Here is a 24,232-nt window from a genome sequence, read left to right as displayed (position 1 = left end):
TGAGCTGTGTGTCAGATTCCTGTTTGGGCTCTGATCCAGTAAAGTACTTCAGCACATGGGCAGCCCTGCTTATCTTCAACTGAGCTTCTTGCCTTCTTGAAAGTTAGATGATGTACCTAAGTGCTTGATTGGATCAGGGCACTGGAGTAAACTGGTGTCACTCCTCTGAAATCCTGGAGCAATGCTGATTTACATTAACTGAGAATCCTGCATTAGGATTATGGGCTAAGATCATCTGTCATTTCAGTAGCTATATGACCTGCTACAACAAACTTTGACATTTTCTTAGACAAGTTTTTACCTGTAATAATTTCAAGTGATATAAACTGACAACAAATCATCTGATGTGACAATGAACCAAACACTACTCTACAGCATGTACTGATCTGGTAATACATCAAATGCATGACAACATATAGCATTAGACACTGCACTCCACCACGAACATGTAACAGCAACAGAGTTATCTCTCTCAGCTCCAATATAAAAGGCAGCCAGCAGGATGATATCAAATGAAAGCAGCTCTGCTTCTCATAAAAGGACCCTGGGGACTCCAAGGAGATTTGTGTATCTGCACTTCAGCAGCATAGCAATGTGGAAATGTTAAAGTTAGTAAAGCAAACAGTCCTCAAATGAGAAGGGCAACAGATGTCAACCCGTATCACATGTCAGTAAACAGCAACAAGGCAGAGGGTACTTTTCTTAGCACTTTTGTGAAAGCATCATGCTATCAGCTACAGCCACATCTCAGCTGCTTGACCCTCTAAGTGGTGGGGCTTGTATGTGTGATTAAACTCCCACCAAGAAAGGATTTCCAATCACATGGAAATACTGTCCACCGAAGTCAGCTGAAAGAAAGAAGAAATGCTTCTGTATATTTATTGTGGCTTGAAAAGTGAAAAAAAAATTAAAAAGTCACACTCTCAAACTGATTGAAAGCTCATTCTGTGCTTGACTGAGACAGACAAGCGTTTGTATTTCTCAGCTTTAATACAGAAGGATCATCCTTAGGGCAAAAGAGTAGTTGTGATTCATCTGCTTTTTACCCTAACTGCAAAGACTTCTGACAGTGAGGCCAAAATATGCTAACTAAAAAGGCACTCTTTGTACCATAAACTCTAGGCCACAAGGAACTGGACAGTGGCCATCAAATCACTGCCTTTTAATTTTTCTCTCTCATCTATATTTCTCTGCAGATTTCTGGTAAGAAGGCAGCTGACTCTATACAAAAGCCAAAGGCATTGCCAGTATCTTAGTGGTTTCATGCATGCCATATTGAATCTAACTTTGTTACACAAGAAAAAAAAACCCTTTCAATTAGGCAAAGATGTATTTTCAGTGTCAAATCACCAAGGAAAGAGGTGAAGAGAGACTTGTACTGCCTAATCACTGCTTTGAGTCCACACCTGGTTAGCTGTAAATATACTCCACAGCCAGTGAACCACTTAGCTGCTTATGTGGAAAACAGTTTGGTTCTCAGCAAGCAGAAGAGTCCACACCATGAACTGTCCATGACACCCCTTGGTAACTTTGCTGCCAGTCATAAGTGAGAGAACAACAAAGGGATGGCCTGCGAAAATTTAGCTCTTTTCACCATCAGACTATTGTCTCTAACAGTAGATATATAGCTATAGATGTACTGAAATGTAAAGTCATTTTTTCATGGAGCACATGTCCTGTGAATTGAGACTCATCATATATAGTCCAGGAAGGAATCTGTAAAACTTCACTTAGGTGAAGAGGCCATACTCAGCCAGCACACTGCTCAGAAAACCAACAGCTGTCACCTAGCCCTGCCCAACCACAGTCTCCACTGAACTTTATGCTCCAACTCTACACGTCCAAACCTGGAGCTTTGAAGAAAAGGCAGGCACAATCACAGTGCCTTAACACACTGCTTGTGTGCAGCAGGATGCCTGAGAACAGCCATCTCCTTCCTCTGCTGTTCCAAAATCCTCTGATTAAAGGAACAGGATTAAAAAAACCCTCACATCCCAGCACAGGAGGAAGGCCTTTACTAAAAGGTGCATTAATGGAGTAAGGCAAGCCAATGAAATGAATAATTTGCTGCTCTCCTTCAATATTATGTTTACACAAGTTGATTATAGCACTTAATTACTAATTCACCCTGCTCAAAAACAAGAGTGCTTTGAATTTTTAATGAGATGAGGGAAGGCAACATTCCCTAACTCAACAGGGAGAACTCATTTTATTTCCTCTTTTGCTTTCCCAAGTTATTACCATTTCTAAGGAAAAAACCTGTCCCATCCCTGATCTTTCACTTGGTTCCTGCTTTTGAAAATATGGAAATCAACAGGCCACTGGTATTAATTTCAGTCCATGACCTGACAGGTAATGCTTTGGAAGAGGAATAGAGGATCAGATCATCAACTGTAGCACATCCATTGAAATAAGTGGAACAAAATTACACAAGAGACTGATCCAGAAATGGAAATAGCCTAAATCCCCTCCAGTTCTGTCAGCAGAAATGTTGAGTATGGCCTGGTACTACTTATGTGTGTTCTTATGAAATGCTGCCTATTTACAACTGCCAGCTGATCCAGTACCAAGGCTGTAGACTGACTGTTGCACTGAAGAGCTTCTTTACATTCATGACAACCTGTAATATTGTCATTGTGAAGAGACAAATACACTGCATCTCACATCCTCCTCCTGGCTGGTCTTTATTAAGCCTCTGCTATGTGAGGTTTGTTATTTGATTTTATCCTCTGTTACACCACCCAACAACTTCCTTACATGACTGAGAGGGGATGTCAATTAAATCAAGCATAACCAAGCAGTGCACAAACAAAACTCTTTGAGTTCCTTTCACACAGAGCTGTAAGTGAATCATTTCCTCTGCACCCTCACAACTTCAAACCCCTCTCTGTAATATATCTCCCTTGTAGCTATAGACTCTCTGCCTGTTGTCTTGAAAGTGAGCCAGGTGACCATGATCCACAGAACTTCCAGGGCTGCTTCCAGGGATGCAAACTGTAGCTAAGGGTTACTTCAGTTGGTCAGCTGCTAAATAATTCAGATGATCCATGTTAGGTAATTACCTAACACCTCTTCCTAGAGGATCCAGCTCATCTTCATTTATTTCACCTCCAATCCACTTTGTAAAAACAATGAAAAAACTTTTCCATAGATTTTTTCTGAACATACCACCTACATGCATGCAACCAAAACTAATAAAGAAAAGACTATGCCTCCCTTAAAAGTCACTTTTGTACCCCCCAAAAATCATGTAGCCTCTAATTTACAGCTCAGTATTTTACACCAAAAACGACTAGAGAAAGCCGGTTGTAATGCTACCAGTCTAGTGTATTAGGATAAATTACACAAAGCCTCTTCTCTTCCATGTTGGCCAGTAATGATGACTCACAAGAAGATAGCAAATCCAAAATAAATCTGGTAATCTAGTTTCATAGAGGGAATTTTATTAATTGCTTTAATATGCAATTAAGGAATAGTCAGTGGGCTGCAGGATTTTATATGGCAATAATCGCGCTCCCTGGTGTACAGCTTTGTCCCAAAGAGTAAGTTATCCAAAAAAATGAGCTGGATGGCTGCCAAATCAAACAGCACCTTCTTCCCATTTTCAATTACATGCAAGTGAGGCAGAGTAACGAGGATATACTGGAAACTTTGACATTTATTTATTGAACATTTTTACTGAGAAGGAATTGCTGGCTTGCTAAACCGGAAACTATATTTTTACTTCAGAAACAATCGCATAGAAAACCAGGATCCTGCTGCTCAGCATGAAAGGAATAGCTACAATGCATTGACCCATCTAAACTAGTAAGGTTTATTTCATTCAATGCAGCAGATACTTCTGAAATCTCAAACCTGAACATACAGTTGTCTACTTCAAAATTCTTTATGTCAAACAGTGCTGCCCTCTGCCACCCAGCCAGGCTGCCTGACAGCTCACAGGCACAACAATCAAGACACAGCAAAACCACTAAAAAGCAAAAGGGTGTAAGCATTTGGAGGGGCAAATGAAAAGATAACTCAGATTGCAAGAAGAAATTCAGAAGACTTTTCTCCCCTAAATAACCAAAAGCTGAAATGGGGGAGAACTTACCACCCTGAGTTTTGGTTTTGGATAGACCAATTGTTTTAATTCAGTTTTACCACAGAAGAGAAAAATGCAGGGAGAGTAAATGAAGAGGAAAATAGGGAAGCCAACATTCTTTGAAGCAACAACATATGGTGACCAGGCATGAGAGATGGAGGTTATAAATCTTTCCTTGATAGAATTACCTAAAGATGAAATGGCAGCTTCAAGGGGCTTGAGCTTTTAAAACCACACTAGAATCAAGAAAATTAACCTGCACACTTAGGAATTTTGCAGTAATCTTCATTTCCAATGCTTCTTGGTAAAGGTTCAGCATCCTGAGACTTTTGGCACTAATACAGACATCATCAACAGAAAGCATGAAAATCTTTACCCCAGAGATCACTCAAAAATTAATAAGAAGATATGAAAATTAAGAATTAGAACAAAATGCTGCATGCTGCAAATAGTCACTGCTTTAGTGTAGAAAGAGAAAAGAGTAGGAGATATGCTGGTGCTTGTTTCTTTGTGAGAAGAGACTTATTCAGGGACACCAAAGGATAGAGGAAAAGCTCTGTAGTGTTCCAACCACTAGGACCAACTGCCCAACAAAGTGAAGGGTGAGAATCCTCTCATGACCTCTACTGACTGGGTCCATTGTGCCATGGAGTGTAGGTAACTAAGCTGCCTGTCCTTGAAAAATCCATTCTCCCATGTCTCTCTGAATCAGATACCTCCCCATTTCCAAATCCCAGTGATGGATGCCACAGGACTAAGCATCAGGATAGTATAGGAGTATGAGGGTAACAGCAGCTACCACAGCCACATGCTTAACCCCTAAGGAAATACCATCCATTTCCAATGTGTTTCTTCACTGTCAAGCTAAATAAAGCCTAACTAATTACTATATAAGGTTACCATGCAGCTGGATCTTCCCCAGATGACCCATCTTTTCCTCCTCTGTTGAAAAGTGATGCCCTGGTAGATTCTGAGGACACTGTCTGTGTGTCCAGACTTTTAAGAGAAGAGCAGACAGCCAGAGCAGTGACACTGAGGTGGCTGCTCCGTGCCCAAACCCCTACAACTGACACAGGTCAGCTCCAACACATAATACAGGTTACACCCCTGCAGCATGCAGCCTGACTCTGCAGGCTCCTGAAGCATCCCTCACTGTGCACACAGTACGCAGCACACTTGCACATACTTCCACGCAAGATTCCCTGGCAGCACTACTGCCTCTGCTTATCACTAGCAGGTTTTGGGTGTCTGTTCAGCAGCCAGCCCTTTTTGTCGGCAGAGCCTGTTAAAGCCAGAATAAGTTTATCAGAAGTGATTTTGAGGGATCCTGGCTTTGAGTGCTATTTCTAAGCTGTCCTAAAGATGTCTGAGTTTTAGAAAATGGAGCACAGCCAACCCCTGAAAACCAGATAGCTTTTAAGTGTTTTGATTTTGACATTGAGTGGAAATGTCCAAAAAATCATTCTGAGAAATGTGACCAGTTATTGGGACAAACACAGTAAAATTTCCCCTTCAAACAACCATAGACATAAGGAAAGAGGTTATTGGTTAAAAAAACCCCACAATTTTCTCCTTATTATTAGACTGAACAAACAAAGAGCTTTGGAAAGCACAATAATTAAGCATGAACCATCTATTAGAGGATACATAATAACCTCTATTATTTGCAAAGACTACAATGATGCTGCATGTTTGCAGCAGCACCTCTAAGAAAGGATTGTTTTGAAAGATGTGTTAGGAAAAAAAGATGTCAGAGAAGGCAACTGAACTGTAATGCTAGATATGCATTTATGCCTCCCTGTTCCTACAAAATACTTTTATTCAGGTTCTGGTTTCTTGATCCCATGTAGCTGAACTCTTTAAAAAAATATTTTTACATAATATAACATCTTTGCTGCATGACAAAACTGATATTGCCATAGGTGACACCTCTAACAACAAGTTTCTGAACACACACTAAGCAAAACACTTAGTGTGTGGTTTCTTCACACTGCAGAGACGTTGTGGCATCCTGGATAGGATTCAGGGCCTCACCTGGCTCCCAGTCATCACCACAGGCAGTGTGATGGAAAGAAACATGCTACAAATGCCCAAGGGGATGTATACTAGCAGTAGTTTCCCTTTTCAGTTTCAGAGAGATCCCAGGGAAGCCCATGGGCTTGACCTGTAACTGAATGAAACAAAAAGAAACTCTCCTGCTGACTGGAACCAGACCTTACACAAACAGCTGCTGAAGCACTGACAAAGGCAAAGGCTGTGTCTGGGAAAACACTGGGCTGCAATTTCTCTTTACTCTTTTTCTTTTTCTGTTATAGAATGGCTTAGGTTGGAAGGGACCTCAGATATCATCTACTCCAACTTTCCAGCTATGGGCAAGGATGCCTCTCAACTAGACTTGGCTGCTCAAGGCCTTATCCAACCTGGTATTAAGTCACTTGATTTTGGCAGAAATTAGAAAGGAGCATAAGGAGTCATGAAGTCCAACTCCTGATAGTCACAGATAAACCCTTAGGAGCAGTTTACACCAGGAAGAACCTGCTCTGTACTTAAACTAAAGAACCATTCCCACAACCAGAGACAGGTATTTGCTAACATATAACAGCAATAGAGCAAACACTTTCAAAATTAAAAAATCTGTGACATGGATGGTTGAAAGGATCCAGCTTCACTGAAAAAGATTTCTGCCACGGCATGCTGTGCAGACTGACCTATAGACACATGGGCTGCATCAGAAGTGTGGCCAGCAGGTCAAGGGAGGGGATTCTGCCCCTTTACTCTGCTCTGGTGAGACCCCATCTCGAATTATGCGTCCAGTTCTGGTGTTCCCAGCATAAGAAGGACACAAAACTGCTGGAGTGAGTCTAGAGGAGGGCCACAAAGACGAGTTGAGCATGGGAGCACCTCCGCTATGAGGATAGGCTGCAGGAGCTGGCGTTGTTCAGCCTGGAGAAGACTCAGAGCACAGCTTAGAGCTGCCGTCCAATACCTGAAGGGATCCTACAGGAAGGCTGTAGAGGGGCTTTTCATAAGACTGTCTAGAGACAGGAAAAAGGGTATGGTTTGAAGCTGGATTTTAGGAAGAAGTTCTTCAGTGCAAGGGTGGTGGAAGTCTGGAATAGGTTGCCCAGGGAGGTTGCGTATGACTCGTTCCTGAGGGTGTTCATGACCAGGCTGGATGAGGCCTTGAGCACCCAGGTCTATTTGGAGGTGTCCCTGCCCATGGCAGGGAAGTCTGGGTAGATGATCTTTGAGGTCCCTTCCAACCTAAGCCATTCTATGACATTACTGCATATACTCCTGAAATATTTTTATATGTGAGGGCAGGGTTAAAAACTAAATGCATCAAAATTACCTAAACACATACCACATTAGATTTTTTCTAATTATTATAAAGACATGCTTGGTAAAATCAGTTTTGAGATGTTCAGGTTTTGCATATTAGTGGAAAACATCTTAAACTTGGAATGAAACATCTATATATTTGAAGGCAGAAGATTAACACGTAAGTGAGAACTAATCACCAAAAAGGCTATTGAAAAGGCATTCATCAGAACATTTTCTCCTCACAAGCACTAGAATTATTAACTCTGTATTTGTTGCAACAGGATTCATCTGAATGGAAAAATTCTTATGAAAGGAAACTGCTCTTCCTGCTAACCTACACAGCACTGCAGAATATTCACATTTGGAAATTTCATGTGTGGAAAAATGCCAAACACAGCCCAGTTCCTCAGCTTATGTTGGGCTGTTTATTGATTGCAGTGGAACTGCATCAATTTAACTAGTTTAAGAAGCTCACCTTCCCTATTCAGAATATACATTCAGTTAAGTTTTTCATTCAAAATTTCATTTACATTTTCATCTGCCTGATTTTATAAAGAAAAATCTATCTAGGGACCATCCTGATAACTAATTTTGTCTAATTTGATGCGGTGACCATCTATAGCAGGAGGAAAGGGTGTCTTATATTAGTGGAATTGCCAGGTGGGAATATAGGCATGATTTTGGGCATTCAGACCCTCTTTTGGGTTTTTCAATACTGATGTTTTTTTACACAAATGCAGCTCAGTTAGGCTTTGGTGGATCCAATGAATATAAAAGCTTTACTGCTACTTTTACAACTGTTACTAGATCGAAATAACATGAATAAACATGAAATTCCATCCTCATTATTAACTCTGCATTGAATGTGGGTGGGACACGAGGTATAGGTGTGTCATTTCTTTACTGCACAAATAGTGCTATGTTGGGTTTTATGCTTAACATTCCTCAGTATAAAGGAAAGTAGGACAAATATAACTGAGATGAAAGTGTGACCTTCTTCAGCCTTGACAAAGTCCCTTTTTTGTCTATAAAATTACAGGGCCTAGTTTCAGACAGCAGCTTCAACCTGCACATCCCTACAGTCAAAACACAAACTCTGTATGTTATTTAGTTGTTTTGAAGGTTCATTTGTCTTCTGTCTGTGAAATTAGGCGTATGGAGTTAAAAAGAGGGTGGAGAGAAAGCAATGCTGGCTCCTGTCTGGCTGTGCAGAAGGTACAAACTTTTCCACTTGAATTCAAGTGCACGGTGCCAAACGTCGAAGTGTAAAACACATTAGCACTGAAAAAAACCCCAACCCCAAGCCACCAGGTACTGCATACCTGTATAGATGCAAAATCCCCAGAAGCACAAGCTCCAAGAATAGCAGCACCCACCAAAACAGATTCCACTTCTTTGGACAGGACAACAGGCTTGCCTACACAAGAAAAAGCCACACCTCTGTTAGGAAGAATACAGCAGTACTGCACTAGCCACACAATAAATAATTAAAGCAAAAACAGACAAAGAAAAAAGAATCAAAAGGACTTGAAAAACCACGTTCACAATTCCAATCACAGCTACCGTACGTTAGTGTTAATCTCTGTAGTTCCAGGCTCCAAGAAAAATGCAGAAGTTAAGTGAAACTATTTCAGCAAAATAATGTCAGAGACCATAAAGCACACAAAGAACAACTCCCCAGATCTCTGACACTGGCTATTTATCTGAAAGGGTTTGGTAGAAACCTGTTACCCACACCCTTCAAACCCACATGCCTATTAAAAGTTGACCTGGAGGGGAAAACAGGATGGTATCCTTCTTCTTTCTTTTGCAAGGCACCCCCTCCCCCCCCAAAAAAAAAAATATTGCTTGTGTTTGTTTTTAAATATGCATCAACAAAGCCTGTCTGGTTTCGCTGGAAGCCATGAAAATATGACTAGTAAATATTCACAAGGTATGCATGAAATAAGAATCATAGAGAGCATGCTATACACCAGTCACACCACACATCAGAAGAGAAACCTTGACTCCTAAATTGTGCAAGAAACTAAAAAGAAAAAAAAAAGAGATTAAGCCACTGGAAAAGCAAACTATATATTGTGCAGCAGAATTAAATGTTATTGTTTTGTCACTTGTGGGTCCCATATGAACATATTTACCCTCAGTTCACACAAAAATTTTCTGAGACCTGCACTATTGATGTAAAAACAGCAGGAAAAAGAATAATAAATGAAAAAATCAGCCTGCCCTCTTAATTCTCCTTAAAAATCTAAAACAATAGCACAGGCCTAAATACTTTTCTAGCTGCAATTTAGATGTTTATCCTCACTAAGCCAAAAAAATTAATATTTCTACAGTACTTGGCATGTGGCTAAGTTTTCATTACTGAGATAATTTCATTCAGTGACTGATGATGCAAACACAGAGTGGTGGGAAGGCTTTCCTCCCTCCCAAGGGAATAGCCTTGATGGTACTATGCCCCCCCCACCAAATGCTGCTCTTGAGAGCCAACCGTAAGATTAGAAGGAGCTGAAACTTGGAAGAAGATTTAAAGTGAGCTATGAACAACTCCTAGAGAGGAAAAGGCAAATGTACACTTTTCAAAATGAGAAAGAAAATCATTAATGTAAGAAACAATTATTGATACAAAGCAAATTCACCTTCATCCCAGGCAGCAGGTAGAGGGAGCTGGACAAGATGACCTTTGGAGGTCCCTTCCCAACCCAGAGCATTCTGTGATGTTATCTTTGCACTGTTCCACCAGCATATAGCTCCCTATGAACATGTGGTATACAGGTGCCACAGTGGGCTTTATGCCCTTTCTTCCTACACTTAGCACAGGCAGAGCGATGCAGAAAGAAATTGGATACAGTTTGATTGCTAGAATGACTACTAACAACAAACTAGTGTAATTAAAGCATCCCTTAAATTCCTCTGACCAAACAACCCACCTTAAAAAACTGACTGGAGGATCAGTCATCTGAGCATCCCTTCCGTTCAGGTGGATCACAGCTCAGGGCTGGGGTCAACTCAAAACAAAAAAACATCTGAAACTAAGACTCCCATCTCCATGGCTGTTTGGTAGCAAGCAATTTTCAGCATGCTCTAAAATTTACTGCACATTTTGGCATCATCAGAATGAATGCAGAATTCTTACCAGTCAAACAAAAAGATCAAGATACTTTTTTAAGTGGCTTGCGAAATTATCTATTGGCTGTCTGCATGGCTGAGTCAGGGGCATTTGCAGCTAACAATAATATATTCAGATTTTTTTCTTTTCAGGAAAGAATGGGGGATTGATCCTGGAATGTTAGTTATTTTATCTGATAGGCTCTAATGAGTTCAACATAACCAAAAGCATTTCAGTGAGATGAACTCTGACATCCCTTGTCAGTCACTGATTTTACAAATGGGGGAGAACTCCAGACTGCAAAAAGGCCTTTTTGTACAGAATTGCATTTGGCCATTAGATACAGTCAAAGAACTCCTGATTACATTTTAATCAGAATACCTTTTCACAGAGCTTTTCTTTTATGCATCATGAACCAGCATCCCAACTCTACACACAGATGAAATTCATCTGAAGTATTTGACTTCTATAAGAAAAGGCACAGACTTGACAACATCATTTTCACAAAGCGTCACTTTGACTACAATCTATTTAGTGAATTTTAAGGGCAACAGGCCTTATTCTTGCTGCTTCTCCATTTCTGTTTTCATCTTAGGTAAGTACATAAAGCATATTGTCACCTCACTTCCTCCATCAGGCTATGAAGTGTGGTTTGATGTTAAGGCAAGTTAGAGCTCCAGACCAAATGTTCCAAATCTGATCCTTAAATTTTATTCATGACAGCTCAACTGGTCTTAATTTGAAAGATACCCAAAACACACATCATTCAAAGTTTCTATCAAGCCCTTTACACTAAATTTTGGGGGGTTTTGTCCAGACCTTTTTTCAAGAATATTCAACCGAAGGCCTTTTCCAACCACAGCAATTCTATGTGTTAAGATGTCCAGCACCGACAGGCTAAAGGGAGACCAAAAATACTATGCAAACCTGAGACCTCCTCTTGTAAAGGACCACATAACCAGCACCTTCCAACTATCAGGAATTCTACAGAACCAAATGCAACACCACATAGGAGAAGAAATTGTCCCTTACATCACATTAATGATACAGATGTGGAAGCAATTCAGAAAAGAATTCTTTAATGTAATGGATACAATGCCCAGCATGAGCAAGAATTGTCAGAAGCCAAACAATTCAAATAGGATGAACTAAGAGAAGGTTTAGTAAAACAGATCTTACGCAAGCAATGCTGCTCACAAAATCTAGTGGCCATTATCCTCATCTAACTAATGCCTTACAGTCTGACTGAATGGAATAATTTCTATAGAACATTTAGAACAATTTTTAAAAACATGATAGTGAGAAACCTTTCTCACATCAAATTTACACATAATGGTTAAAAAGATGCCATTAGAAGTCTTTATCCTATTGCACTTTCTCAAAACCCCTGCAAGTCTAAGCACCACACGCTAGAAATCATGCTGGAAGTTTCTCCTGAAATCTGTTTTCTAACAATACAAAGTATGGAGCTTTGTTTGCATCACATCTCAGTGTTATTCAAGTATCTTTAAATTTCAAGAATTTCAGCCTTGCAGGAAGTAACATTTCACTGCACACTTCTTGGCAAACCAGCAAAGTACAGTTCTATATAAAGAGAGTATTTATTTTTCTAAAGAAAAGTATTTAGCCACCTAAAACAGAGTAGTTTTACGCTCTTTCACCCACAATTCCTCTAACTTACCAGTAATGTCAGCATGCATCTGCACAAAGACAGGGTTCTTGCTCAGCCCACCACACAGGAACAACGTGTTGATACGATGCCCTGCAGCCTCCATGGTTTCCAAAATATGTCTTGTTCCTAACTTAAAAAGGGGGAAAAAAAAGAAAAAAGAAGAGATGAACACAGAAGAGCAAACAGATCTTACAGCACAGTTTGCTAAGAAGAACGATACTGCTCAAAAAAGCATGATACTGTTCAAAAAAAGGATGATACTAACTGCCCCGAGCAGTAACCTGAGGGCTGGGAGCAGATCTGCAGGGGTACTGCCTCTGCTCTGTTCCAGCCAGTGACAGGCATTGTAATTAAGAACTAAAAAATCAAACAAATGGCACAAAGAATTGGGAATTACGTGGGCACAGCATATTGCAGTAAACATCCCGGGGCTGGCTGAAGAAATGAAGACATAGCAGTTCACAATAACACAGGCAAATGGGGCTAACAGGGAAGCACTGACAAGGATGAGAGACAGGGATTCAGAAAAGACACAGAAATGGGCCCCAGGAAAAACTGACAGCAGTGATAAGCAGCTATTTGCGACCAAGTGCAGCAGAGTATGCAGAACATTGCCAAATCCAGAACTAAAACCTACATGGCAAAGACATCCCAACCAAAACCTTCTATTTACTTTGTATAACAGCATCTGAAAATCACTCTCAGCACAGAGATTTCCATTCTGAAGCCAAATAGCAAAACAGAATTAAAAAAGAAGCAAATAAAACCCTCTATTTTCTGTCTTCTCAGCAGAAAGGAAAACCTGAAGAATTTTGTATTGGTTTAACTATTTCTTTTGGCCTTTGCCCTATGCAAAATAAAATGTTCCAATTCATGCCTGGATTAACTGAAACATCTAAAATGTAGGCATATTTTTAAACTTTTCATGTACAGTCTCCATTCTGAGACACTTAAATTGAAGAGCTCAGTACTCCACTCTGCAAATGATGAGAGCAAACGCTTGGCCATTTTAAAAGAATATTTTCTCCTTCTGTTTGCTTTGCTTGCCTCCAGCTCCTCACTGAAATCAACTTTCTCTCTCTTTCCTCTTGCAAGAACATTTTCCATTTCTTTGACAAACTATTTGTCCAAAACCAATTCCCTTTATAATATCTTGGAAGTTAATTTTGAAGCTCAGAATTTGACAAAATGCCTAAAGCAAGGCAAAACGTTGACCAAGCTGACTCTTTGAAGGTAGATTCCCCACAAAACACAATCTGGTCAGATTTCAAAAACCCTCCTTACAGTTTTCTTTCTGCTCTGCTGCAAGCTTGTGAAGAGGCCTGCAGCATGCAACTTTTCAACTAAAAGCTACCAGAAATGGAAGCTAGCAGATTTTCACCAGACTGGAGATGGTCAGTATGAATGACTGGCACCATTCTGGATAGGCCTTCAAAGGTATTTTGGTTTTTCAGACAAGCACTTGTGAGGAACTTCAGCAGCCCCAGCAGCAGCTGACTAAATCCATCGTTTCCCTGTTGACACAGAGGGCTAATTTCCAAAGCACACAGCCACCATTTTAATTATGGAAAAATAAACTGCTCTACAAAGAGTCTGTCTCCTTAGAACAGGCTTGATGGCCACAATTATATCTCTGCCCATGTTCTCATCCATCTAGCTGCTGCACTGCATTTTGCAGTGAATGGTTAAGGGGATATTCTCTTTCACTGCTGCTCACATTCAGAGTTATTAACAACTTCTCTCCCAACATACACACGTCAAAGACCCTGAGAAAGAGCACTGCTGTGGAAATTATTTTGTGTTTACCTGCCTGGAAAATTGTATTCAGGCAGCAATTTAAATTACAGCCAGGCTTATTTCACTGTAGGGAGCAGGGGGAAACTAATTTAATCCTGGATTGGAGAAAATGCAAATTGAGGGGCTTCAAATGCAAATTTTATATAAGAAGCGAGGAAAAAAAGCTTCTCCTGATGAAAAGAAAACCAGAGATTAACATTCTGTGGGCAGGCTGACACTTTTTACAAGACTTTTACTTAGGTTTAAAGTCTCTTTTGCACCCATTGAAGACAGCTAATGGTACAGGATTGGGGCTGTCCTGGAAGAGAAACGTTTCCTTCAACAAAAGTGATGCTATAATGGGGAGTGATGGAAGATGGGAGGGAAAATTAAATTTCCTAGGTATCACATTTGCAGTTAGTAAATATATCAACTCAAAACCAAGTCTGCTGTCTACATTTCAATTACTGTTTCAATAGTGTTTTAAGAATTTCTATTTACTCACAATGAGAACTATAGTTCAGCCTTTTTCTTAAATTGCACCATCAGCACAATTAGCTAGCAGAAAGATATGCAGATGCTGAATTTAGTCTTTAACACAGTATTTACATTTTACACTAACATTTGAGCTGTGTCATATAATGAGATAATAGGTGACTTTCCCAGGATTTCCAGCAGAGAATGTTTCCACTTCATTAGCATGATATAATAACAGGGCACCTGTTCCGTACTGGGAAGTTCCTTTCAGGGGCCAGTATCAGTCACTGGCATTGTTGAAATTCTCCTGACATTCTGATTTAAATGGTGGGATTATACTGAAGCATCAGGTATAGCCAAGCTCCCTTCTTCTCAAAAAGGATCAAAATATCTGGGTCAGGCCACTCCCAGGCACCAATCCAGGCTGGGTGCAAAGTGTGTTGAGAGTAGTGCTGATAGAAGAGACTTGGGGGTGTTGGCTGATGAGAAGCTCACCATGAGCTGGCGGTGCCCTCATGCAGCCCAGAAGGTAGCTGTGTGCTGGGCTGCAGCAAGAGGAGTGTGGCCAGCAGGCCAGGAGAGGGGATTCTGCCCCTTTGCTCTGCTCTTCTGAGACCCCATCTCAAATACCGTGTCCAGTTCTCGTGTGCCCAGCATAAGGAGACAGAGCTGTTGGAGTGAGTCCAGAGGAGGCCACAACGGTGATTCAATGGTTGGAGCACCTCTGCTATGTGCATAGGCTGAGGGAGCTGAGGTTCTTCAACCTCAAGAAAAGAAGACTCTGTGGGGGCCTTAGAGCTGCCTTCCAGTATTTGAAGGGATCCTACAGGAGAGCTTCAGAGGGGCTTTTCATAAGGGTATCTAGAGACAGGAAAAGAGGGAATGGTTTGAAGCTGAGGAAGAATAGGTTTAGACTGGATCTTAGGCAGAAATTCTTCAGTACAAGGGTGGTGGAAGTCTGGAATAGGTTGCCCAGGGAGATCGTGGATGCTTACTCTGTGGGGGTGTTCAAGGCCAGGTTGGATGAGGCTTTGGGCAACCAAGTCTAGTTGAGAAGTGTTGCTGCCCATGGCAGGGAGGTTGGAGTAGATGATCTCTGAGGTCCCTTCCAACCTAAGCCATTCCATGATTCTCTGACTCAGAGCACTGAATTCCAGGCTGGGGTTAAGTTCTCTTTACAGGAGGGAGGGTTAACACAGAAGATGTACAATTCACAGTAGATTTACAGCAGCCTCCCACCCTCTATATCCCCAGATGGCTGACCCAGCCTAGCAAAGTTGTTGTTTAACCAGTAGAGAAGTTTGGAAGTTTTCCAACTGAACAGAGTTTTGTCAGGAAAACTCCGCAATTCATCAATCTGTTAATGTTTTGCAAAAATACCTCAAGTTCAACCAACTTTTTTTTCTTTAAAAAAAAAAAAAAAAAGATAAATCACAAAAAAGATGTCAAAGGAATCTGGATTTCAGTCACCAAATGCCTGGGGACAGACACCCCACTGAAAATACTCTACACCAGGGTTTGAAAACAACTTCTTCAACCTAGGTTTTCACTTCAAAACAGAAGTGCTTGTGAACTGGAAACCCTAGCTTCAAGAAAAAATTAGGCCTGAAATGAAGTATTGCAATAAAATTACCTACCTCTGCATGTTAGCAGAGGCCATTTCATAAAGATGGTCCTTCTGTCTGCTCTTACAGCAAATAGCCATGAGTTTGAAATACTACACATGAGGCAACTGCTTGTCCTGCAGCAGGAAAACAAAAAAAGGTTTAGGATGGGGTCTGTTGGATCTGTAGTGTCATGAACTGCATCATAGACCCCCTGTGACCTGCTGTGGCAGGGAGCGTGCTGACTCATCTAACAGGCAAGCAGAGAAACCCATGGATTTAGGAACAATCCAAAGCAGAGGCATTTTAGGGGAGCACAAGTTCCTTCATACCAGTGTCAAAGCTCTTTCTTTTCACTCTCTCAAGTTCCCTCTAGACAGCCTGGGATGTTAATACTCCCCCATATAGCATCAGCCTCTTTCCTCACATCTGCACTAGAGGAAAAAGCTCCATTTACAGAACTGTAATACGGAGAAAACTTTTTAAGGGAACATTTTCTCCTTAGTCTGCCGATTATCCTACAGCAGGGAGTAGTCACCAATGTGGGTAAACAATATCTTGCTCCTTTAAGAAGTCCATTAAGTGAATTCATCTATTATTAGAAATCTGTTTAGCAGAAGAGGCTGATCAGTCTGCCACACAACATGAGACAATTCATTTATTCTTTTATGCACTAAAAATGGCTTACAGCAATGGCTTGAATTGTGGCCAAGTAGATAAGGGCGAGTTCATCCAGACCCCGAGACAATGTTAATCCAACAACCTGTGTCAGAGATCAAAAGGACTCAATTACAAACGCAGCCAAAGTAAAACTCTTGAGCATTTTCTATGGTTTCTTGTTGTAACAAGTATTGAGGGGTAATTCTATGTCCTGCTTTTGTAAGCTGTACACATAATGTTATGTTAAACATGTTATTCCTGGTCTGAGGAAGAACCACATAAATTGTTCTTGCCCTTGCAAAGAAGTGAAGAACAAGCAGCAGATTGTATGGGATTAGAGATGGATTAGCTCTGACAGTTTTATGTTCTGACTCAGATTCTGCTTGTGAATGTATTTAATGTAATAATATGAAAATGCTATTACATAAAAATAAGTTTTTAAAAGCATTTCTCCCCCCCTTTCCATGCACCTACCTCTGAAACACAATTAATAATTAAAGCCTATATCTTAACCTCCTTTACTCTGACATAAATCAATACTGTGCTGTAGTTACTCTCAATTAATATCAGCATAGGCAAGACTTGAAGGCAGCCATAACTGTGGCAGAAAAAGATGTTGCTACTACGAACATTTGCATGCAGCCACCATACCAAGGAAATTCTCATTCTCCTGTAGCATTCCTTTGTAAAGTAATACAGGTATTATTAGGACCCCAAAATAGATAAACCATCTTTTTATTTTAGATGTTTTCCTGGTTTGTGGTTTAAAACATGTTGCAGTGCTTACACCTACGCCCTTTTCTACCTCAGCCTCAAACAAAGCAGAGTTTGGTGCTGGTGAATAGCTTGAGGTGCTCACTTCAATGACAACATGCCATTTTCAAGTACATTTCTGCATTAATGACCACGTATTTTGATATCATCAAATGACCCCCTTATGATATTCTTCTGTTATGGTTCTGCACAGTAACATCCCAGCTTGTGATCTAGCTGATCCAACACCCTGAACTTCAGTGAAGAAAAACATCCACACAGCCTGAACACCTCCCCAGCACAGCTCCCTGGTGAGCTTCCAAATGCTGTTCTTTCTAGTTCTGGATTGCAATGACCTAAAATTTTTTTTGTGCAGAATACAATATTTCAAGCCTTTGAATTAAAAAAAAAAAAAACACCAAAATTTTTAAACAAGCCAGAATCAGACCAGGTTTACCTTTGAACAAAGGTGTATGAAGCACCATGGTTGCCTGTTTCCACTCATGAAAGCATCTATGTGCATTCTTAACATAGGGGATTCTCAGTTTCTGTTGAAATTTGCCACCCAGCAACCCCAATACACCACATTTACTCAACATTTATGTGTTTAAATTGAGCAATTTCTCTTCAGAATATTTTCATTCATTCACAGACAGCCATACCTAAAATTGTGTTGAAATTTATTGCAGAATTGGGTAGGGAGGTGAGTTAACAACAGCAAGTGCTCTGTCAGTGCTCTGAGATGTGATTCCTATGAAAGATGCTGGGACACACACAACACTTCCCATATGTTTAGAAAATAAACGTGGCTGCACTGCTACCTCAACTACAATGATCTCTGGTTTTCTACTGAAACATCAGCACACTTCAAAATGCAGCAAGAAACTCAAATCCTATGGGATGGTTTAAATAGCTAAGGAGGAGTAGGCTCAAAACTGGGGGAAAAAAAAAAAGAAGCTCCTTCCAAGGCTTTTTTCTTTTTTTTACCCTGTATTGACCTTTTTGCAAAGACAGACTGTTTCTTACCATGCCCTTTAGTGTCAGATCTGTTAAGGGAGATCTGTTACCATGGAAATCTGGCCAAACATGTAAATCAACAGTGAGGAAACCCACAGGCAAAGATTTCTTAATCATATCCAGGTGACTGTTCAAGTATGTATATATACTGCAAGCACTAGAAGAAAAAACAAGTTGGAAAAAGAGTCAAGGAGGTTATTCATCAAACATAAAACATTTGTACTACCAGCAGATGCAGAAAACCCATCAAAGAACAGCAAACCCCAAATCAAAAACAAAAGGGGTGAAAGGCAAAAGCAGTGGCTTGCCAAGCCCATGGCACTGCAGGGTGCAGGCAGTGGGGATGTCTATCTGCACCTCCCCTCAGCTCCACAGGATGAGGGGAGATAACGGCAATTTGTGATCTTGAGTTTGTACATTGACTCCTACAGGTCCCTAGATGAGCCAGGGCTGTTTGATATTTGGGGGGCTGGTGATGCTTGCCTCTAACAGAAAGGTGCTGACACTGTGCAAGAGAAAGAGAAAAGAAAGCTGAGAGGAGAATAAGGAGGATTCCAGGCAGAAATGAAACTCAAATTCCTTTACAAATGTTTAGAGATTTCTGTGATTAATCAATAGCACTGGACTTACAGCTTTCCTTTTTTAAGCCATAATTATTTCAGTGTGTGTTATGGTTAAGATGCAGCACTAAGGGTGGAGGACAGAATGCAAGTGGCTGCTATTTCAGGGAGGAGTCAAACATGGGCCTAAACATGATTGTATCCAAATCCAGATACTACACCCAATTCCACAGTATCCCACAGATTTTTCCCTGGACCCAGAGCAATCTTAGGACTAACAGTGAATTCTTCAGTGCTTCACCTTGCAAGGACTCTAGTGACATTCCATTTGAGAAATGTTGCAATAATGCTCAGAATATTTCTGTCTGACACTCACACTACCATAAACAGATTCCTATATATTTTTCAACTCCTTGGAAACCTCCAAGTGGGGTACTTAATTCTAGGCATGTGGGTCAATAATAGCATCTAACCCTAATTACAATTGATTAGTCATTGTCTCATCCAGTGTAGACCCAAACAGTGATATTCATTTAGCCTCTACATGTATATTCAATCATGCACTAATGAGCTCCCTAAGGGAATTTGGCATATGCTTTACTAGTTTGACTTCTGACCCGCTAGCAGCTGTATATTTATACTTTGCATCCAACCATTCAGCTGCATGTTTTTTCAATTATACCTTACCATGTGTATGCTATCAGAGGATATCATTCAAAATGAACTACACTTGGAAGACATTAAAATAACTAATTCACATCATTATTCACGTACTTTAAAATGGACTTTATGTGTCTTCCTGGACCTGAATTATGATAATTTTGAGGTTACAATCATTTTTTCCCCTCTTGTTGTAAAAGTGGCCCTGTTTTCTACATCCCTAAAGACTGTACTATAAGCAGGACATGCTAAGGACAAAGTCACTTTATCTCCAGTCTAAATCATGGCTTTTCTGTGAGGAAGGAAAAGAAAGGAAAGCTTCACTCAAGCACAGACCTACCAGACGTCATCCCAGCTTCTATCTGTTCTTCATCCTTCCCCATTACTCTCACAATGATTAGGCATTGGTGCAGCTCTGACAGAACAGTTGAGCCAAATATGCTTAAGATCTACGTATTCTTGGAATGACTTTTTTTTTTCCTATACCTTTTAGTTTTCTTTCCTACATGTAGATATGGATCTAAGGCACTTCATTTGGCAAATTCCTTCAAACACTTGCCAGTTCCATTTTCTACCAAGCTTGTGCTGTATGTAGTATGACACCATAAGCTTTTTCTACTCAGTTCTAAGAGAAGATATCAGTAGCAGCTGCATTTGACTGGCAGAGTCAAGGGCAAGCTATTGCTATTAAAAAAAGAAACTATGCTGAAAATGGAGAATAAGAAATCAATGCAAGTTTGCCTAGGATTATGTTTATGTTAGAGAATTTTAGAAAGCAACAAGAATTTGGTGTTTAATCTGTTCCGGAATCCTGGAAGATGCCAGCAGGTATCTTTCTGGAAAAAAATCTAAACAGTTGAGATTTTAAAATCTAAAACAACTAGTGGGGGAGAGAGCTGTCAAATATGATTATTATGTTCTGGTTGGAAGATCCCAAAATTGCTGAAAGACAATGTGTGTGTCAAGTGACCTTTTTTTTTTTTTTTGGGAGCCATCTCTTTCAATGGGGAAACAGGCACTGAGCAGAGAAGGAAGAGAAATTCTGTTCTAAAACATGGTGCTTCACAAAGTGCCAAAGGGCACATAATCTTTGCTGTCAAAGACTTAAATGTGTTTTTTTTTTCTCCAGAAGATTAGAAACTGGTTCTAGGAAACAGAAGTATATGAAGCATTCAAAGGTTGGACTGGATGATCTTGAAGGTCTCTTCCAACCGAGTACGTTCCATGATTCTGTGAGCTTTAAAGCATAAATGATCATAGTATTTCTTTTTTAAAAGTTCCTAGTCTAGTCTATCTATACAGGATTTAATGTATCAGTGATGCAGATGTCAGACCTAGACAATCCATAGGTTGAAGACCAAAGGTGATGTACACACAGCAATTTCTGCAACTCACTGAACTGCACCTAAACCCCCAAGGTTTGTTGCTCACAGAGTATATCCATTAGTTAGACCAAACGCTAAATTTACAGCTTATGTAATTCAACCCTCTCCAATTCCAGTAAAAGAAGGGAGAAGAGAACATAGGAATAGTACTGGGAGGGTTACACCAGGCTGGTCCTCAGCACAAGTGGTCAGTAGGAGCTGGTTTCTGGCAAGTCTGCCTAAGCCGCTCACACCCTAACAAGTTACCACAGATTACTGGAAGAGTGATAAATGCAGCTTGCAAACTCTGGTTCCTGATATAGGCAAAGCAACAGAAGCCTGCATAGTGAAGCTTCTGAGATCAGCTGCTCAGCAGGCAGGTCACGTTGCTCAGCCTACTTCTTAGCAGCATAAGGAGCCTGGGAGAAAGGAAAGACAGGGTTAGGAAGGTAGCAGCAAGCCAGAGGCCCAGATTTGTGACCATGAACATTAGTTTTTCATGATCCAAACATGCTTTTTGTCACAACAAAATCAGTTTAACTCTTCACAGTGTTGCACCTGGCAATCTGTAACTGCACACTTAAGTATGGAATTCGTAGTTTGTTTTCTTTCAATGACCAATTGCAATGGCTGAACCCATACCAGGAATATATTAAACATAAAAAATCAGTTTCTCTGAAACACTCTCCTGAGATTTTCAGGCAAAGAATTTATCATCGTCACTACCAACCCCCCAAACCTGCCACACTATTATTAAGTATATAACTTAATGTAAGTAGACACATAATCCAATGTTTAGGACAACACTGTCCACTAGAAAAACGCCTCACACTTGTATAGCTACTGCTATCTAGTCCCTGTGATAAGGCTGAAGCTTCTGCTCCATGTGTAGAAAGAAATGAAGAAATAAGAAGACAAATTCAGTTCCAACTGTAGAGTTACAGACTTTTGGGTGTGTGCATTGTAATTATGATTATTTTTACTTTAACAAATATTTGAGAAGGTTAGAGAGAAAGGGAGTAAGGGGAGCTAGTAAGAGAGTTGTTTATTAAATTTATAGCTATCCAAACATTTCATTAGGAGAGTACCAGTGAGCAAAATAATTTCTGAAAATACTATCATCCTTTTCATAAAATATTATAACCTTTTTTATTCACACTTTTACTAACTGCAGGAGAATCATATCCAAAGTTCTGACACCATACACTCAAGTCACATGGAGTTATATTCCAGATGTTCTCTATCTAGTGTCCTAACCACATCACAATCCAAGCTTTTTGCACTATGGAATTAGTTGTGGTCAGTCAGTTCAGTAAGAAATCTAGTACAGACAAATAAGCTATTACATACCCATTTTTCCAACAGAAAAAAAATGGTTTATCCTGCTCTTACAAACTAAACTAATTGTGCTTGATATGGGGACATCAGAAAAACGACCTGGAAGCTTACATTTTGGGAACAAACTCATATCAATCCTTATTCCAAACACAGAGAAATGTATTTATATCCTGATTTTCTTTTTGAAGAAGAACAACAAAGAGAATTCTAGGAAGCAGGAATCCATTTCATATTGAATGAAGTCCACTATGTTTCTTGGAATCCTCATCAAGTTCTTACCAAACAAGTTAGGCACTGGGTACTATAATGCATGGAAGGGTCATCCGGAGAAACCAGGTAGCCTCATATCCCCAGGGAGGACTGAAAATAACTGTAACTGCATGTGCTTAATGTATCTGTCAGGGCTGAACCTTGTCTTTTAAACCAGAGTCATAAATTGGAGATAAAATGCCAAGTTTGCTCTTTTTCTTTCTTTAATCTGAGAACTAAGAAATTAAAAGACAATCAAATTTTCATCCAGTATGCCTAACTGTTCAGCTAAGATCTCTCTGGGAGTGACACGAACCATCTTAAAAGGAATCCAAGCCAAAATAGGTTGAGAAAGTCCAGATCTGACAGAAGTGTCTGGACTGTCTTCATCCCCTTCTAAAGCAGACCAAACTGAAGTTCCACACTGCACACAGCCTCCTGCTCAAAGAATCCTGGAGTTACCTCCAATTCACTCCTACGCCTTAACTTTTCTCTGAAAATTCACCCTGAGTTTCTGTGTGCTATTTGTGCTGCCATGCAGAAGTTGTTCATACAGTTGCTCTATCTTCCTTTAGATGACTGTTCCAGAGATATTGAATAATATATTCCTAATTAAGCTATATCTCATCCTTGGAGCTTAACAGTGTCACCTACAAATTAAGACACCTCATTAGCCCAAGCATAAAGGTCTGATGCTATTGTTCCAAGAAATACCCTGGGCTGGGTATAAAAGAAGTTGAAAAGCAGAAAGTTAATATCACCACTTAGATATGCCAAAGGTATCTGAGGGGAGTTTGAAGCTTTCATCTTTGAGCAATCACCTGGCAAGCCTTTGCACATACTTCCAACCCACTATCAGACTGTTAATTCCCCTGTTTCAGCATAAGGATACAGCAGTGCAATTCTGCAGTCCTAGGAATAGAGTTCACTATCAATTTGTAAGGCAGGTATGTGATAAAGGAACAAGAAGAGTGACCTGGCTGCAGCTTTTGATTGTAGCTCCAGAAAGGCGACATGGCCTCGGACTACGTGATCTATCTGAAAAAGAGGAAAGCAACATTTGTTGGATGATTACATCTGAAAAACATGGTCCTGGAAAAGGGTAATACGGTATCATAACCTTAAAAAGACAAGGCAGCTTCTAAATTACTCATGAGGCGCTAAGTCCTAGTCCTAGCGAAGCCAATGGCAGAACTCCCACTGACATGAATGGATTTGGGATTTGGCTTCACAACAGTGAGAAAACCCAACCAACACTGCACCAAAACCAGGCAAAATGCTAAGCATTCAGCTCCGCAGTCAGAAGGGTAAGCTGAAAGCATGATTTCATTTCCTGTCCAGCACTACCTCAGAGCATGTCCTCTAGTCTCTCCCATTCTCTTGCATGCATACCCTCATTGGAATTCTACCAGGAACATCTTCTTGGCCCAAATCCCTCCATCTTCATCTCTCACACTATTATAATAAAACCCAAGCTGTGTTGTCATCCTGATAGATGCTCCATGTGTTCATTGCAGGAAACAAAATGTATACCCTGAGAAGCAATTATTGCTACAAAAAAAGATCAATATTATAGGCTCTGTCT

At 40.3% G+C, this 24,232-nt stretch overlaps 1 protein-coding gene across 2 annotated transcripts in view; it reads right to left on the bottom strand.

Moving 5' to 3' along the window:
- Positions 1 to 24,232, bottom strand: part of FGGY (FGGY carbohydrate kinase domain containing) — a 142,280-nt gene that overhangs the window by 21,681 nt on the left and 96,367 nt on the right. For both annotated transcript variants that reach the window (XM_054398381.1, XM_054398380.1), the window contains 5 exons: positions 23,624 to 23,685; positions 18,486 to 18,633; positions 16,735 to 16,809; positions 12,199 to 12,319; positions 8,731 to 8,825 (listed from right to left, as the gene is read on the bottom strand). In XM_054398381.1, the coding sequence (XP_054254356.1) occupies positions 8,731 to 8,825; positions 12,199 to 12,319; positions 16,735 to 16,809; positions 18,486 to 18,633; positions 23,624 to 23,685 (501 nt within the window). The remainder of the gene's footprint in view (positions 1 to 8,730; positions 8,826 to 12,198; positions 12,320 to 16,734; positions 16,810 to 18,485; positions 18,634 to 23,623; positions 23,686 to 24,232) is intronic.

This window comes from Indicator indicator, unplaced genomic scaffold (assembly GCF_027791375.1).
Source record: "Indicator indicator isolate 239-I01 unplaced genomic scaffold, UM_Iind_1.1 iindUn_scaffold_38, whole genome shotgun sequence".
Classification (NCBI taxonomy): Eukaryota; Metazoa; Chordata; class Aves; order Piciformes; family Indicatoridae; genus Indicator; species Indicator indicator.
Note: the sequence above shows the minus strand (reverse complement) of the source record. Positions and strands in the feature narration are given on the sequence as shown.